This window comes from Phragmites australis, chromosome 11 (genome assembly GCF_958298935.1).
Source record: "Phragmites australis chromosome 11, lpPhrAust1.1, whole genome shotgun sequence".
In the NCBI taxonomy this organism is placed as follows: Eukaryota; Viridiplantae; Streptophyta; class Magnoliopsida; order Poales; family Poaceae; genus Phragmites; species Phragmites australis.
Genome location: NC_084931.1, coordinates 18,197,880 through 18,216,890, shown reverse-complemented (window position 1 = coordinate 18,216,890; position 19,011 = coordinate 18,197,880). Strand labels below are relative to the sequence as shown.

Below are 19,011 nucleotides of genomic sequence, written 5' to 3'. Positions count from 1 at the left end.
GATCTCCAAACAAGAACATCTCATGAGCACATATCTTTCCCACGGCATCGGTGATGGTCATGTCATTGATATCCCTTTCATGAAGAAGAGAAATGACAATGTTGTATTGCGGCTTGGGAAGCACCATCAAGATCCTATGAATAATGTCTCCATCGGACAATTGGGTGAGTTCAAGGGAATTTATTTCTTCCACAAGCATATTCATACGAGAATACATGTCATTGCATAATTCATTTGGAAACATCTTGAATTGATTAAGAGCATTCATAAGCACATGATATCTTTCCTCATGAATTCTCCTAGAACCCTCATGAATTTCACAAAGAGCGGTCCAAATGTCATGAGCGAATTCTTTGCTTCTAACTCTAGAGAAAACTTCTTTACTAATTCCCTCAAATATAGCATTCTTTGCCTTAGCATTCCACCTAACTTCTTGTTCGGTATAAGGTTGATCAAACCCAATAGAGGTGGCTTGCCAACACTCGGGAGAAATAGCCTCAAGATAGCTCGCCATGTGAACTTTTCAATAGGCAAAATTCTTTCCCTCGAACCTTGGCACGCTACTTCCACTCCCCGGGGCCATTTCTCTAGGATTTTAAGCCTATCAAGAGCACGAGGCTCTGATACCAATTGAAAGGACCGAATGGCCCAAGAGGGGGGGTGAATTGGGCGCTAATTAAAACTTCTACCACTTTCTTAAAACAAATAACAACCTTAGCCTATATAAAAGGAAATGCAACTACGTGATTTAAACTGGGACAAGGCAACTAAACAAGCAAGATAACTAAGAGAGAGAGAGAGCGGTAAAGAAAGACTTGCAAGAACAAAGATACTCAAAGTAAATTGTGGGAATATAAATAGTTGGAGAAGAGAACACCAATTTTTTTTTCGAGGTTTCGAGAAGTTGGCACTTCCCCCTAGTTCTCGTTGGAGCATCCACCAAGGATGTAGCTCCCCCTTGAGTCACCAAGACTCAAGTGCTCCCTCTTGATTGCCCTTTCTCCATCTCCGGATTGACGGGCATCAAACCAAGTACATCATCTCTTTCCGGGGCTCCCACAAGTCCTCCAAGAGCTCACCGAGAACACCTTCGATCACCAAGACCGTCTAGGTGTTGCCAACCACCAAGAGTAACAAGCTTCAAGCTTCACTTGACAAAGACCAAATGAGTGGGTATTTATAGGCTAAGGATCAAGAATTAGCCGTTGCCTAACAACCCAGAATTTTTCTTAACGCCGGAAGGTCCGGTGTGAATAACTCTCTCCACACCGGAATATCCGGTGCTAATACCCCTGACAGAATAGCCGTTAACTGTTCCATTAGCCGTTAAAGCTCCGGCGTTTCATCCGCACTAACGTCGGATCATCCAGTGTATTGAAATCGGCCAGATGATCGTTTGCAACCTTTCTGTATAAAATCATCCGGCGTTTATCCGACCATATGCCGGACCATCCGGTGCATATACGCCGACTCTCTCTGTGTAAAAGAAACTCCAGCGAATACTCTTCAGTACGCCGGACCATTTGGCGTGTAGAATCACGCCGAGACTGCACTGCAAAGATTGCTCTGGCGATCTCACCACTCGAACGCCGGACCATCCGGCGTGGACTTCAACAATTTTTCAACTCAGAACTCTTAGGAAATTACTCCGGTGCTGACAACAATTTTGCCGCCGGACCAACCTGATCAAGCTAAAGAACTTTGTTGTCCTCGACCAAAATAAACTCCGGTGAGTACACTCTTCATACAGAGGATCATCTGGTGTGTTGAATTTTCACTGAATTCATCCAATTCAAACAATCTTGAGTTCTAACTTCTTGGACACTCAACCAAAAGCTTGTATGAGCTACCTAGCTCTAGAACTTCACAAGTGTGCATCAACTATGTCTAGATTCACCTAGGTCAAGCTACAACTCTTAACCCCCTTTATAGTACGGTCAAAAGACTAAAAAGAAATAGAACCTATACTACTCTAAATGTCCTTCATCTCCTTGTGACACTTAGAACTAGAAGATCCTTAATCTTCATGCACATGTCCTTTGATCGTCCATATAAGCGCTTAAAGGACCAAGAGTATCAAAGCATCATTGTGAACTAAGTTTTTCTTTTTCTTTGATACCGTTCAAAACACATATGTTAGTCACAATGATACGGTTGTCATTAACCACCGAAACTCTTACCGCTTACCTAGGGGCCTAGATGCTACACTGTGCGGCACTCCGTGAGGTCATGCCACCTGGTCTGGTGGATCTGGCAGCACTTCCCCGGCTCGGGCCTCGCGGGAGCGGGGGCCCTTGCAAGAGCGGGAGCCCTTGCGGGAGCTGGAGCCCTAGGAGGGGCTTGGGCCGGAGCCCTCGCGGGCACGGGCCGTTTGTCGGCGGCCGCCCGGCATGCTGGCCAACGGTCGGGTTCCTAGGCCGGCCCATGGGCGGGGCCCTGGGCTGGCTCGACGGGGACAGCCTCGCGGCTCCTTCTCCTTTTCTTTTCCCGCCTGTCGGAGCGGGAATGACCTGGCTGATCGGCGGTGGGATGCTCAGGGCGCGGAACGTGCCATGCCCGAGCCTCCACAGCCTTGGCGCACTTGTCGGCCAGCGTGAAAAGTTCTGCGATGGTTTCGACCTCGTGAGTGCCCAGCTTCTCGAGCATCCTTTCGTCGCGGACACCCTGCCGGAACGCGACAATGATAGCTTGGGGGGTTATCCACGGGATGGTATTGCGGACCTAGCTGAAGCGTTGTATGAAGCGCCGCAACGTCTCCCCCTCCTGCTGCTTGACGGCGTGGAGGTCGCACTCTAGGCCGGAACGCGTGAATGTGCCCTGAAAGTTCGCCACAAACTGGTGGCAGAGATCATCCCAGGAGCCGATGGATCCTGGGGGTAAGTTCATAAGCCAAGAGCGGGCAGAGCCCCTCGAGGCAACATGGAAATAGTTGGCCATCACCTTTTCACTACCGCCGGCCGCTTGGACAGCGGTGGTGTAGATTTGGAGGAACTCGACAGCGGTCGTACTTCTTCGGTAGTTCTGGCCGGAACTTGGTGGGCCATTTGACCCGACAGAGCTCGCTGGTGAAGGCACAGCAGCCTGTGCCGTACCCTGCTGCGCGGGCGGTGCCCTTGGGCGGTGAACGCCGGCGAGCCAAGGAGCCTCGGCGGTCATGGGCCGGCAAGGAGGAGGCCTGGTCCTCGACCTCGGCCTCATGCCGGGTCTCCCGCTGGCGGTCGAGGGTAACGCGTGCGTCTTCGACGGCCCTCCGCTCGTTGAGGTGCAAGCGGAGGTCTTGAGCTCTGGTAGTGGCCAGGGGGGCAGCACTCCGCTTGGAGGCCCCCCGACCAGTGCGACCGCCACTTGACGATGGGCTGGTTTTATCTACGCCGCGGTGGGAGGTAGCGCGAGAGCTCTCGGCCAGCACTTTGCGGTGAGCCGTGCCAACCAAGGCGGCCACCTCCTGGAGCCAGCGGCCTTCTGGGGTTTCCCCCGTCGCCTGGATTGGCGGGTGCCTGAGGAGAGCTTGCGCCGCAAGCAGCGCACTCTCAGGACTGGCCTCGCCGAAGGCGAGCCTACACCGCAACGCCGTTCGACGCTGTCCAGACGTGGATCTGGCGGCAGGAGTTTCCGCGGCCTGCTGAGGGTTAGGCGGTGCGCCAGCGACGGTGGCGGCGGCCCTGCTGGGCCCAACACCATGGTCCCCGTGAGAGGGGAACGCTGTGCGTGTGGACCGTGGCTGCTGCTGGGAAGAAGCAGCGACTGGGGCCTCCTGCGCGAGGGGCTCCATTTCCTCACTAGAGCTGGAGCCGGTTCGCCGGAGACGATGGCCACCAGCCATTTTTTCTGCAGGAAAAAACAAACAAACAAATTCAGGGATGCAACCCCCCTACCTGGCGCGCCAGCTGTCGGAGGGTTAACTCCTATCGCAGGGATCCTGAGGGACCCCTTTTTGAGATTCGGCCGGGGAGATGATTCTGAATATGTTTGCTGGAGAAATAAATGGATATAAATGCAATGGCAGGTGGGGTGGAATGATCTAAGGCAGAGCGTAGTAAATGCATTGGAGGTATTTTTAGACAGGTTCGGGCCACACTGAGCGTAATACCCTACACCTGTGTAGATGCTATAAATGCCCTGAGAATGTCTCTAAAAAATGTGCTGGTTACAAGAATGTCTGTCTATCCTAGAGCTTTGGGCTCCTTGTTCTTTGGTGGTCTCAGCTTCTATGCTTGTACGAAGATGTTCATCGGTCTCTGAGAGTTCGAGCGTTGTCCTTCAATTCACCTTGGATTGTCTTTGTCCGTGCCTGCCGGCTCCCTTAAATATCCGCCGGCGGTAGCGTGCCCCGAAAGGGAGGGCACGAGTTCCAAGACGCCATAAATGGAAAGGGAGTCATCATGGCCTCTGCACGAAGTGACGGGGGGTTGAAAACGCCCCCCCCCCCCCCCCCCCCCCGCCCAGTCTTCGGTCGCCATAATGGCGCTGGCCACGGGAGCCGTGGAGAGGGCCCACCGGGCAGCCACAGAGCGGCCCGGCGTGCCCGTTCGGTCTTGTACGCCTGCCACAGCAAGGCGGCAGATGGGGTGCCTTGGGCCTTGCGAAGCTATCCCGAGGCGACACGGATGACGCGGGATGGGACCCGCGCATTAAATGTCCCCACGCCCTTCTGCCAGAATGTGGCAGGGACTGACACCGAGCGTGGCCGGAGCAGTTGGAGGTGACAGGCCATGCACGCTCTTTAAATGCGGCATCGGGCCTTTCACAGGCTGACACCTCATCGCTGGACCTCTGTGGGGGCCACCGACGAAGGACTTCTTGGGCCATCGGGGAACCGAGTGCTCAGGGGTCACTGTTCACCTCCCCGAGCACTCTCTCTCGGAAATGCCTTCTCTTGGTCCTCGGGGAACCGAGTGCTCGGGGGCCACTGTTCACGGACCTGAGCACTCTCTCCCGAAATTGACTGTTCGGATCCTCGGGGGCCGCTGTTCGCAGCCCCGATCACTCTCTCCCGGAACTACCTTCCTTGGGTCCTCGTGGTACTCAGGTGCCCGGGGGCCACTGTTCGCAGCCCTGGGCACACCCTTCCCAGTACTCGGCTCTTCTGGTCGTTGGGGGACTTAGGTGCTCGGGGGGTCACTATTCACCTCCCCGAGCACTCTCTTCCCGGCCACTTAGTCTTCGCAGATCATCGGGGAACCCGGGTACTCGGGGACCACTGTTTATGGCCCCGAGCGCCCTCTCCCGGGACTTAGTCTTTTCGTACCTCGCGAAGACGAACCCCACGGGAAGGTGCCACGTGGCAAATTGCTGGCCTGGCCTCGGGATTCGGGGACCCCTGGTTCCTGATTCACCGACAGTGATGAAGGACGAGGTCTCCGAGTTGGTATGCCTTGGCTATGATTTTCTTGTCTGTCGATTGCTTAGTTTCTTGTTGATACTTGGTGAGGTTCACTACTGCCAGCAGACAAGTTTCCTCCACTAGATCCTTCAAGAGGGACTCTTTGCTTGGGGCAGTAGAGAGCATTCGCAGTGACCATGCCTCTAGTTCTTCTGGGTTAACAGCTTTGTCACCGAACAATAAGCAAATGGAGTGAATCTCGTCGGTCGAATGGCAATTGTGCGAATAGACCATAAGACCTTTGGTAGTTCGTTGACCCATTTGCCCTTCGGCGGTCTGACTAACCATTTAGCAAATGCTGCAGACACACTTCTGTTGGTTTTCTCAACCGCTCCATTGTACTGGGATGACCAACAACACGAAACATAGCTTCACTCCGATGTCCTTGTAGACCTCTGAAACAACGAAGAATCAAATTGCGTGCCATTGTCCAATGTGACTTCATGGGTCACTCCAAAGTGACATACCACTAACTGCCAAAGAAGCCTTGTATGTTCTTCGCTATGATGCATGCAAGAGGTGTGGCCTCGATCCAGTTGGAAAAGTATTTCACCCCAACCATTGCGTATTTGAGGTCCCCTAGGGTGCGAGGGAAGGGGCCGACGATATCTATTCCCCAGCGTGCTAGGGGGCATATAAGAGGGATTGGCTATAGAGGGTTTGAGCAAAGGTGTGATTGCATCCCCATCTATTGGCACCTTGGACAAGTGCGAACTGTAGACTTCGCATTTGATACCACCGTGGGCTAATAGAAGACATGCCGGAGTGCCTTTGACACCAGAACCCTAGGGCCAATGTGAGATCGATAGAACCCCTGATGCATTTGATGATTTGGTAATTCGTCGCTTTGTAGGCTATTTTTTTGGCTTTGAATTCATCTTTGGTGGTGCTTTGACCCTGCAGATGGGCTAGCAACAGGGATGGCAATCCACCTTTGTAAGTACTGCTATGTGCACCAAGGGTTCTTCGCAAGCCACCACCAGAGCCTTAAGGTCTTCGAAGAACACCTCCAGGGGTAGTGGGGTGTGTTGGGTCGCGGCCTTCACTACCGTGTTGGATTCTTGATTTTTGCCTCTCAGAATGGCCTTAAATGTGAAACCCAAGAAGTGTTTTTTTGCATTCTTAGACCCAATTGGAAATATTTGACCAATTTTGGGTCTTAGGCTTGGAACGACTTGTCAACTTGGTCTGCAATGAGCTACGAATCTATCATCACCAAAGCGTGCCTAACCCCTAGGGCTCTTACTTTACGAAGGCCCAACAACAATGTCTCATACTCTGCTGTCTTGTTTGTTGTATGAAAATGTAATCTCACGCTGTAATATAGATTCGATCCACTCAGAAAGATCACCACTACCGCCATGCCTGCACCCAAACCCCCCAGGCTCTGTCTGTATATATGGACCGTACAGGATCAAGCTCTGGTTCGGGTGGTGCTTCGGTGAGAGGTGTCCAATCAGTAATGAATTCCACTAGGACCTGAGACCTGATAGCATTGTGCATGAAGAAGGTAACGCACAAATGAGAGAATTCATCCACCCACTTCCCGATGTGCCCCATGGCTTCACGGTTTACAAAGATGCCCTTTAGTGGGTAGGAGGTCAGGACCATGATATGATGTGCTGTGAAGTAGTGCTTCAACTTTCTAGATGCCATGACCGTGGCGTATGTCATCCTCTCAAGCATAGTATATCGCTCCTTGGCACCACTCAAGGCCTCTAAAACATAGTAAACCGGAAGCTGCCGAAGGCCATTCTCATCTTTCTTCTCTTGAATCAGCACTGCACTGATTGTCAAAGGGGAGGCTGTGACATATAAGAACAAGGTAGCACCAGGCTCTGGATTAGCTAAGGTGGTGAGAGTAATCAAATGTTCTTTCAGGGCTTCGAATGTTGTTTGCTATTCATCGATCCATCGGAATGGATCTGAGCCCTGAAGGACCCGAAGGGAAGGTAGACTCTTCTCTACTGATCGAGTAATGAAATGATTCAATGAAGTTATATTCCCTTTTAGATTTTGTGTATCCCTGATTGACATGGGGGGTGTCATGTTCATGATGGCTAGCATTTTCTCTAGGTTAGCTTTGATTCCCCTTCGGGGTAACAGAAATCGTAGCAACCGGCCAGAACAGACTCTAAAGACACACTACTCTGGATTCAAGTGTAGCCCTGCTGCTTGAAGGTTGGGGAAAGTCTCCTCTAGGTCCGCCAAATGATCTCCCTCATGCTGACATTGGACGATAATATCATTGGCATAGGCTACAACATTATGATCTAGCTGGGTCTTCAGAACTTTACTCACAAGACGCGTGAATGTTGCACCAGCATTACAAAGGTCAAAAGGCATCCGTACATAGCAGTAGGTCCTAGAGGGTGTGATAAAGCTTGTCTTTTCTTCGTCTTCCTTAGCCATCCACACCTAGTGGTACTCGGAGTATGCATCGAGAAAGCTCATCATTTTTGAACCTGTGGTTGCATCAACCAGTTGGCCTATTCGGGCCAAGGGGAAATCATCCTTTGGACATGCCTTGTTAAAATCTGTGAAGTCGACACGCATGTGCTTCTCATTGCTATTCTTGACCAACACCGGGTTCGCTAGCAACTCCGGGTGCATGAGTTCGCATATCACTCTAGCCTCAAGGAAGTTTTGCACCTCAATCTTAGTAGCTTCTTGGCACTCTAGGAACATCTTTTAGAGCTTCTACTTCTAGGGCTACGCTCTGGATGTGATGTTGAGGTGATGCTCGATTAATTCACGGCTAACTCCCGGTAGGTCTCGGGGTGACCAAGCGAGATATCCTCGTTTGCGTGAAGGGTGGCCAGCAAGTTAGCTTCGGGCCCCGAAGACAACTTTGCACTAACATGAACGCACCTCTCTGGGTTCCCCAGGTGTAGCAGGACTCGCTTAGTGTCACCTTCCAGCTTCGCCTTTGGTACCTGGTGACACGGTTCCTTATAGTCAACTTTCGATAAAATGGGAACATTGAGTTGCCCTGGAATTAGTCCTAGCTCAATCCTTTGGGCCGGTCATTGGTCCCCCCAGATTATGATAACCCCCTCTGAGCTAGGAATCTTCATGCATAGATAATCGTGGTGGATGATAGCGCTAAAGCCTACCATAACTCCCCTTTCAAATATTGCATTGTACTGGTACGAGACATCCACAACATCAAAATTTTCTCTTTTGTTCATACTTTCCTCCTGTCTTTAAAGGTAACTGGGACTGAAATTCGTCCGAGAGCTTTGACTGGCCAGCCTTCGAAGCCCAAGATCAGAGTTCTGACGAGCCGAAGATGACGTATGTCTAGTCCCATACGATCGAATGCCTCGATGAAAAGCAAATCTGCTAAACTTTCACCATCTATCAACACTCGGTGCACTTTGGACCCTGAGACGTTTGTAGTGATGATGAAGGCATCCATATATGGGTAGTCCAAAGCTCGCATATCTTCCTGGGCGAAGGTGATGCGGACATGAGACCATCGATACTTCATGAAGGGAGGGTTGGTTCCAATGTGATTCACCCTCTGCACATATTCTCTTCACTATCTCTTCAAATTGAAGTCGTGGTTTGAGCCTCGGGAGATAGCCAGCACCACATTCTAGGTTCCTCTGATGCTCTGCACTGAGCAGGTCCCATCTGATGAGGCCTCAATGGTCATGCGAGGCAGCGGAGGCAGCAATTCAGTCGGTGGGGGATACTACAGCTGGTAATTTCTTGCCCATTATGAAGGATGCAATTTATATGTCGGAGGGGGAGGGGGTTGGAGGCGAGGCATCAAAAGCTCTTCGGTACTATGACTCGCCGCTAGCTTGTAAGGGTTCCGCATGATACACTATCCGAGGCTCGAGAGCCAAGTTTGATTCAGACGACCCCACAACTTGCCTATGTAGGCCTTCCCTCAACATCATGACGTGTGAACGCATTTTGGTGGTATGACCACCATCTTCGGCCCCCTCCACGCCCCTGCCCCTGGCTCCACCTCTGTCTCTCGGTGGGCCTCTATCTTGCCCATCGCCAATGTGGGAAACATTTCTCTTCTAACCTCTCGAGTGAGAAAGTGTTAACGCGTTCTCTGCCCTTTTGGGGATTGATGGTGCCCCTTCGATCGGTCCTCTCCCCCTCTCTCTTTTGAGATTTATTGTTATTCTTAGGTTGATGGCTCCGAGGCTCTCAAGGTTGTTGGTTAGAGTGTCTCTACAAATCATCTTCTTCCACCCTGGAGTACTCCTCCATCTTAGCAAACAACTCGTTCACACTCTTGATTGGATTTTGAGAAAGACGCGAGGCCAATGCACTTGACCGAAGCCCTTGCCGAGCCGCATCAATCATTGTATCATCACTCAGACCCTTGGCACTTCACTCGCACGAAGCTTCGGATGTACTCCTTTAAGTTCTCACTCTCCTTTTGCCTTACCGCAAACAAATTTCCCACGACGACTGGAGCAACATAGTTTCCTTGAAAATGTGAGAAGAGAGCTTCGCGAAGCTGCTCCCAGGAGTAAATTCATCCCGGAGGTAATGAGGTGTATCAGGAGAGGGATATCCCTTTAATAGCCAGGATGAAGGCATTGGCCATAGTGGTTTCATCCCCCCTGCCGACTCTACTTCGGCCTCAAAGCTCATCACAAACTCCTTGGGGTTGGTCTCACCATTATATAGGTGGAGGCGCGGCACCTTGAATCCTGGAGGCCACGATCGTGTCTGTAAAACAGGAGATTGTGGGTAGTTAGGGTCTATTGCTCGCAGTCAAACGGGCTCCTCCGAAGCCTGCCTGGGCATCACTTTCAGGTTTAGGTCTCCGATATGCCCCCCGATGGTCCCTGCTAAGAGGTCGTGGACTGGAGAAGGGGCCTAAATTCTTCCAGGAGCTCTCGTACCTACTTCGCTGCCTTGTCTACCTGATGTTTGTATCGAGCTTCGCTGTTATCATGGGATTCGGCTTCATGCTTGGGCTTCAGCTTTGCAATGGACCTCCTCCGCCCTCATTCCTTCGTCAGCTACTCTTGGCTTGTCGGACCATCTTCGAAATCTCCCATCTTCTTTTCCTTTCCTTTTCGAGTCTTTGGTGGCATGACTTGTGACTTCCCTCTCTCACCACGTGATCGTGGGTTCAATCTCCACAGATGACACCAAATGTTAGGATCTAAATCACAACACAATGAACATGTATTTTTTGGGATGTTTATGCCATCACATCAATAGATTGGGCATTTATAGCCATACTCCAACCACCCATGTTCACATTATACTAGTGCTCCTGTTCATAAGAACATTCTAGGGGTATTATAGTTATTACACTATTATAGGTTGTACCATTATAGGACAATACACTTGCCAGTCAGCCCCTCGGCGGCTTGGGCGGCTGCCTCCTGAACTTCCTTTGGCTTTGTTCCTCCGAGCCCTTCGTCTCGCATCTGGTGGCCCATCGTCCTTCATCGACGCCTTCGGCAACCTTCATCCTCATGGTCAGGGCTTTGGCCTTTGGGCCCTTCGCTCTGCCCCAAGTGGCTCATCAGGCCTCACCGATGCCTTCGGCGACCCTAGCTCCTCAAGATCGGGGCCTTGGCCTTCGGGCTCCTCGTTCTGTATTAGTTGTCACTTCAGCTTCATACCTACGAAACAGCTCCATACCTCCATTCCCCCAACAAGAATATTGATTCCATGATAGCTAGATTTATCTGTAGGGATTGATGAAGAGTGAGTTGATAGTATAATTTTTCTTTGATAAATAGGAAACTTAATCTTAAGATGATCCAGAATGGAAATGAGGGAATGTCTACAATATTCAGATTTTGTTAGATCTAACACGGAGGGATTTTGTAGGTTCAATGATCAAGGCTTGACAGAAAAACTTGAGAAGCAGCGTGCACACGAAATTGAATCCAAGTCTTCTACATGTTGTGACTGCATTTTTTTTTGGGATTAACTTTACTCGGAAACGGTTTACACATCTACTCCAACGGTCGTATTTGAATTGATGAAAATGGGCTGCTCCGGGCCGGCGCAGAGGGCCCGTCTGGCAGAAAGGCTCAGGCATTGTCCTGCCGTTCTAAACATGTTTGAAATCTGAAGCATATAAGAAGCCTGAGCCTGAAAATTGCAACTCAAAATTGCGGACCGATTGAATTTGGCTTCTAACTCGAAACTCACGTTAACTTTGACACATGCCTCAAAACTCAATTGACTAGAAAATTTCGAACCGGAAACTTGTGCGCATAATATGGAACTTGCTACTTGCTACTTGCTATCCCGTGGGGAAATGCTGTTGCAGTCCTTATAGATAAACTTGATCCCTGGCTGGGTGGAATATCTGTTCCAAAATTAATTCTGCTAAATGACACATGCAACAGCCCTAATAACAAATCTATATATAGTAAAGTGCATCCATTCTCTCAACAGGCGTTGAACCACGTCACCTAAAAATTCTGGTCGTCGGATCGCTGCGCTGGACGGTCGAGCTTTCGACAACTCGAGCTTTTCCCCCGTCTCCCGTGCTCAACGCCGTCGCCGTGCCCGGACTCCATCCCCACGCCCCTCGGTGAGGCCACCTCCTCCTCCGTGCTACCCCCTTTTCTCTCTCCTCTCCCACCGGCGAGCCCAAGCCCAACCGCCTGATCTGTGGCTGCGACGGTGCGTTGCTTCCTCCCTCCCCCTCTCTCGTCACACGCGGCAATGCAAGGTGGCAATGGAGCCACGAACCCGCCAGAGCCATTGATCCAGGGCGGAGGCGGCTGCGCCACTATGGCGGTTGGGCTGCTTCTTTTGGAAGTGGAGCTCGCCGAAGATCTCAGTCAAAGACGCCCGGATCTATGGGATTCTCGAACAGACGCCTCAGCTCGCCGTCCGCCGCCATCTGCAGCACCGCGGCCTCCACCGGCGCATGCGCCACAGGGGGGTTGGCGTTGGTAGCTGGACAGGACCCAAAGGTGCCGCTGCCCTACTGCTGCACTAGTTGGGGGCATTCTTTGTCTCCATGGAAGGATCAGATCCTTTGCTCGGCTAGCTCGGTTGCTTGCCTGTGCTCACCAACTGTTCGACGGAATGCTTCAGTGACGCTGAGTAGGTAGTAGATATGTTGGTTTTAGTGTGTACATGATATGCTTCAGTGATATTCTTCCGTGGCTCACTAATTGCAGTTTCTACGGATACATAATGGGAAAAAAAGCTTCACCTATGGAAAAACCATAAAATGTTGATTCACTGGTTCCTGCTATTATGTTTTGTAATCAACAGTTCACTAATTGTTACTCATTTAGGTTGGGAAATTTATGATCTGATAAACTTCAGTAACAGAGATTTGATTTAGCGAGACGAATTCTATGACTTCACAGTAGTGGTTGAATGCTTACACTGATGGATTGTTTTTTTAACGAGGGAATTAGGATAGAGAAAAAACGAGGGTAGTTTTATGAGTTCCTCATGGAGTGCTGCAGATTATTGTTAACAAAGCTTTCTCTGGAAATATAGATTAGTGATCGATCCATGAACACTAATTTACTCCTGCAGATTTTAACAACTTCGACCTGTATTTTATTTACAGTTAATGAACTAAGGGTCGATGGATGAGTGTAGTGCTGCATTTTATTTTAACATATGTGCATTGGCAAATGGCAATCACGTGATAGCTTTTTTGTATGTCTTTGCGCTGATAATTTCCAATTTGGTACACCAAAGCAGTATATGCATCCCATAATGTAAATAATGTTTTTATTCAGGGATCTTTGCATGTCTGTAGCTGCAAAGTAGCATGTATTTTTCTGCTGCGCCGTGCCCTTTCTATTGTGAGGTGTCTGCAGAGACATTGGTTTACTCCTAAGGTGTGAGATTACTATGAGTTAACAAGTTGTCTTACATCTAGATCGTTTCTTTTGCAAAATCGACAGCAAACTGTTGTACCATTCTTTACAATCTTGAATTATTTTTACAGGTTATAACCTCCTGTTTCTGTGTTGGAAGCATTTCTCTATCTGTTTCACTTTTTTTGAGATTGTTGCTCTAATTAAAGATAAGAGGTCTTGTGGGTGAAAGAACCTAAACAATGGTAGCTTAATATCCCTATCTGAAGAAGCTTTCACCAACAATATACTTCACGATATTGACACATATAAAAGTAAGTTGCCCTTCTTCACATCGTAGTATACGTTTTCTTCTTTAATTGTTTCAAGTTTGTGCATCGATGTCATGCATTGTGAATGTCAACACACTGCTATGAACTGAAATAAAATTAGCAGTCCCACTTCGTCTGCATCGACTGCGTGATGCCCGACAGCCCCCACCTCCTCCTTCTCGCCCTCAGCGGCGCCGTGATCTCCTACGACCTCTGTGCACTCCCCCAGGTCTTCTCACAGATCGCGCGTATTATGCTTGGCGGCATCGTGGAGCCCGTCCATGCGCGCCCTCGGAGGTGCTCCACCACTTGCGCATCGAGCTACCGGTGGGCGAGCTCAGCATGGGCGATGGCGTAATGCTCAAGTGGAAGGCTGACTTCGGGTCCATGCTCGGCAGCTGCGTTTTCCTTGGCACGTCATTGGCCCCTGCCGCTGGCCCAGACACAGTGGGCACAGCTCCTTCAATTAACCATGGCTGTGAACTCCTTAAAGATTCTGCTCTCTCTATATTCTACTTAAGCTTCACACTTTGCAATGGGTTGACCTTGTTGTGTACAAGAATGTTATTCATAGATCTCAAGGAAGAGAGGATAGATTGCTGACCATATGCAAGAGCATCTTTTTGTGCATACTACATTGAATGATCCCTTGAATCGTTCTTCATCTGATCAAATATATTTCTGACCTGATTGAAAAAAATCTGAGTTCCTGGGAACCTGGCGAGATGTTAAATTAGAGTCAGGTTCCAAACAAATTAGGATTTAATTGTACCTTGATATGCTATCGGACAAACTAGCTAAGCTATCAACTGTGACACCATATTCTGCATGCATGCTTCACTGGTCATACTGTAATTCTTAAGCTACAGTAAATGCTCAAGAAAGCTTTTCTGATTCCTGTATGCTTTCCTTTGAAAGATGGACTATGATTATGACTTTTATTAAGAAGTGAGAATATAAGATCAATCAAGAAATGCGTATTCAATTCCCAAAGTAATACTACATGTATATATATATATATATATATATATATATATATATATATACATATACATATATATATATATATATGTATATATACATATATATACATATATATATATATATATATATATATATATATATATATATATATATATATCTATGTATGTATGTATGTGGTGAATAGAATGATTACCAGTTATTCAAAACAGTCAACATCTTTTAGCTGTAGAACCGTCATTTGCTTTACTTTCAAACCTGCCACTTGATCTAGGTTTGATACGTGCTCAAAAAGAAAAGATTTACAAATTTGTATTTTTTTAAATGTAGGTAACCGCATTGAATATATTGACACAACAAAGGAAGCAAGAAGAAGGTACAATTCGTTTCATCTAATTATAAAAAATATCTTCTTTGTTCTTATTATAATATAGGTTCCATTACCTATTTAATATTAAATGTGAGAACTCGTACACTTAATTTTTGTAGAACATTGCTTCGCAAGGAAAACACAATATTTATAACTAAATTTTAGTATTCCTTGCCTCAATTTGTCAACTTCTCATATTTGTTGCACTGTTCTATTCTCTATTTATTTAAAACTATATATTGACCAAAAAATTATGTCAATATATAGTAATGGCAAACCAAAATACCAAAAAAAATTAATCATGTATAGAATTGCATAATAATAATAATTCAAACCTATCATGTGATATCAAGAGAGAAAATAGAATAAAACGACGTAACATAATAAAAAATGATAAACCAACAAAGTGAAAAATGTGATAGATCATGTTTACAATTAGAGAATAGAAACAATATAGAGATACCAACCGATACTAAGGGAGAAAATCAAATAAAATGAAGATATTTAAAACAACAACAAAAAAATGCATCTTACTATACCTGTGGGAATGATACACTTCTCTTGAGATTACATTGAGCACTTAAAAAATTCTTATACCAGACGATCATACTATGGTATACCAAACTATACATGTCGACATTGCAATGCTATATTTTGGTACGAAGCACGAAATAAACGTGAATCTACAAGTAGAGAAAAAAATGCTGTATACAACCTATGTGTAAGGATGACAAAATCTGTATACCTTGATATAAAGATCCACCATGTTTTCTTAAAAGCTTACTTAATTACAATGGTGATAGCTGATGCAAAAAATTTCTACGACAGATAAGACAATATAATAGTTTATTTGCTTTCACTTCTATGGGTGCTAATATAGACAAGACAATATATGAAGGTAATGGACCCTATGTATTTTATATTAACGGTCAAATACTCCATCGTATAGGATCTTTGTTACCTAAACCTAATAAGAACCCTAAATTTGTTGAATTATATATTTATGATACAAAAAATGAATTAGCAAATAGAATTCATGCTTTACATCAAGAAGGTACTGATGATTTGGCATTGTTAATAGTAGGCGACATATCACTAGAAAATTATAAGCACGACATCATAGTACGAAGTCAAGATGAAGCTCTAAGAGAAGTTTTGATATTGCACCCAGCATTTATGGCTTTGAAATATCCTTTATTATTTTCATATGGCGAAAGAGGATATCAACTTTGTATGTATTATTATGATCCAGACAAATATACGACCCACAAACGAAATAAGGTAACCATGCAATATTACTTTAGATATCACATTCATATTTTCCATATGAAATTAAAAGAACTATTAAATGATATAGAATCTGGTATAGTATTTGGTTCCATATGTGCAATCTTATATTCAATAGAGTTCTAGAAACAAGGTCTACCTCATATTCATATTTTAGTATGTCTATCTAAAAATAATATTGAAATCACCAATGAACTAATAGATAAGTTTATCTCAACCAAAATACCAGATCCAAAATCACCAAGGAAGACCCAACACGTGGATTCGAGACCTCGGCAAGACCTGGTCAATGAACTAATATTGAAATCACCAAGGAAGACCCAACGTGTGGATTCGAGACCTCAGTGGTTCGACTAATATCAACGGAACACGGCAATTGCAGGGCACCAGGCGTGACCACGAGCCATCGGGCGCGGCAATGCCGCGCTAAACTTCTAGTTAACTCGAGACATCAACACAAGCTGTACAAATTTGCTTCTCACTACCTAAATAAATTAAGTGCAGCTTCAACCGCTGACTTCCTCTCCATGGTCATAAATTGCGCTTGGCACTATCTGCAGTTGCTGGTATCGATCCATGATTTGGTGTTTGCATTTAAGAACCTGTATGCAAAAGGCCCAATGATCCTCGCATTTTCGACGGACGGCTTTAGGGTTTCATGGCGATGTGAAGCTTCTCAATCTCCATCAGTCCCAAAAGGTGCGTGGTCGGCAGCAGGAGGTGAAGCAGCGGGAGCATGGAGACACCGGCGGGAGCATTGGGTTTAACCTTCTCAACTGCAGATGCCACAACATGGGGAGGTGGGATGCTGTACCAATGGAGATACAAGAGAGGAGCACCGCGTCATTTTGGGTGTCAGGCCATTTGCCGGTGCTCAAGTAACTGTGGCATTTGTCCTTGAGGTTCGGCAATTCCGCGAAGATATCTTCCACGCGTTTCATGAGTGATTCCAAGAACTTGGACTGAATAATGCCTGCATTTGTAATTCTACCATCAACTAATGCTTCATTGTAGGCCAGAGCGACCAGCATATTGGAAAGAAGAATGGCAATACATAACCAAAAGTTGGGCAGTTTCTGAAAGCTTGAAAGGCATCAATAATAAAAGGTGCAGCATCATCAGAACAGATGAATATGAAGCTGATATGATACTGTAAGTTGGTAGCCATGTGATGCTGAATTCCTTGGGGATAGGAACAGCACTGAACATATTGATAATAACCAAGGTTCCAAATCATGCCATGAACCGGTTTCTCACAATGCTGACCTACACCAGGATTTATAGAACCAGTCGGAATAGATGTACCGATGTTAGTTTTGATTGAATGGAAGCCCTATTCACATAACATGTAGAGATGGAAACTTCACAAAACACCAAAGAAAAATACAAGAGCAGATATGGCAAGCCAAACAATGAAAACCAGAAACTAGTTGGTTTCTAGCAGTGGGTCTGGTACCTTTGCTGGAAACAGTTTATAGAACCCTGAAAACTGGGAGTAACCGAAACTGGTAATGAAGATCAACAAGTCATATATAGAGAACTCCGTACAAACCTTCAAGTTGGGAACGAAAAGAGAATCATAGAAAGGAAAATGTCCAATCTTCAAATGCTCCCACATTGACTCAATTATTGTGTAAAAACTGACATAGACCTGGAAAAGAAATATAACAATTACTTGATACAAGATTGTTGATAAGTATTGAATCGAAAAATGAGGTAAAAATTTACAGCAAGAAACCTGTAACAGTGATGGCCTATCTTTGCTCATGCACTTGATCACTGTAATTCACCGTAAGAGCAACATTTAAAAGGTAAAAGAATCAGATTCAGGAGTAACTAGAGATTGAAACCGAGCAACGGAATTCGAAAGCAGTCTCTCGAAAGTCACTCCCACTGCGATAAGAAATTTAGCCCTAGCTGCCTCGTATTCCTCATGCCACCACAAAGCACGGTCAGAGACAGAGAGTGAAGAGAGCGAGGCGCACCGATTGCCGCGGATGAAGAGCTCGTGGTCGCCGTCGGCGCCGGAGGATGAGGCCTCGGCCTCGTCGCCGGCGGCGGGGGCGGGGGAGGCGGCGAGGGCGGGGTCGAAGAGGAAGTAGTCGTAGTCCTGGTCATGCGGCGGCCGCGCCCCGCGGGTCCCCTCGCCGTCGGCCTCCTCTACCTCGAGCCCGTGCGGGAGGAATTCCCGCAGCACCGTGAGCCGCCGCGACCCGATCGCCGACGCCATGATCCCGCTGCCGGCGGCGGTGGGGAGGAGGGAACGAGACGGGGAGCAGAGCGTGGTGTGGTGGCGTGGAGTGTGGAGTGTGGAGGCAGCCGAGTGAGGCAAAAGCCCGCTTCCCGCTTCCTCAGGGGCGCTTCGAAACTGTTTGCCGTGGTGGAGGAGAAACCCTAACGACGGGGAAATTTTGCGCGCGGCGGGTTTTGTGTGGGGCTCGGCCCATTTGTTAAATGGGCTTGTACGGAGTATATGCATTGGGATTTTTTATTTTATATTTTTTAAATAAAAAATTGCAAATGCATTCACCTGTTTTTGAAAAATTACAAATGTAGACTCCTATCGCGTAGTCTGTCGCCCTTCTAACATACGATAAGTAATGTTAGTTGCCATCCAACGGTTGATAAGGCTACAATAATATCTACATTAGATGCCACCCACATATCGCCATTTGAAAGGGTGATAGGTTTGTCTATAAAAGATTGAATCTAACCTCCCCACACCACTATGCTCATCGGTTGCTTTCACTGTAGAGAGAGAGGAGAAGAGGGGAGGGCGAGGAGAGCGGTGAAGGCTTGCCAGAATCCTTCGATATTTGAGGTAAATATTGTAAGTATAGTAATTTTTATTACAAATCAATTAGGTTAGCCATTAGATTT

The 19,011-nt window shown here is 47.1% G+C and overlaps 1 protein-coding gene across 3 annotated transcripts; it reads right to left on the bottom strand.

Annotated features, from left to right (window-relative positions):
- Positions 1-15,404: 15,404 nt before the first annotated feature.
- Positions 15,405-18,476, bottom strand: LOC133885833 (uncharacterized). Of its 3 annotated transcripts, XR_009903264.1 has the most exons (5): positions 18,117-18,476; positions 17,870-17,910; positions 17,684-17,782; positions 17,191-17,397; positions 15,405-17,104 (listed from the first exon to the last, which is right to left on the bottom strand). XR_009903264.1 is itself a non-coding variant. In XM_062325588.1 (4 exons), the coding sequence occupies exons 1-4, from the start codon at positions 18,247-18,249 to the stop codon at positions 17,365-17,367; spliced, it is 306 nt and encodes a 101-aa protein (XP_062181572.1). In that variant the 5' UTR covers positions 18,250-18,476; the 3' UTR covers positions 15,405-17,364. The 3 variants fall into 3 exon arrangements, 2 of the variants coding, with proteins under 2 accessions (XP_062181572.1, XP_062181571.1); XM_062325588.1 differs by having other exon boundaries at positions 15,405-17,397; XM_062325587.1 differs by lacking the exons at positions 15,405-17,104; positions 17,191-17,397 and having other exon boundaries at positions 17,409-17,782.
- Positions 18,477-19,011: the final 535 nt, after the last annotated feature.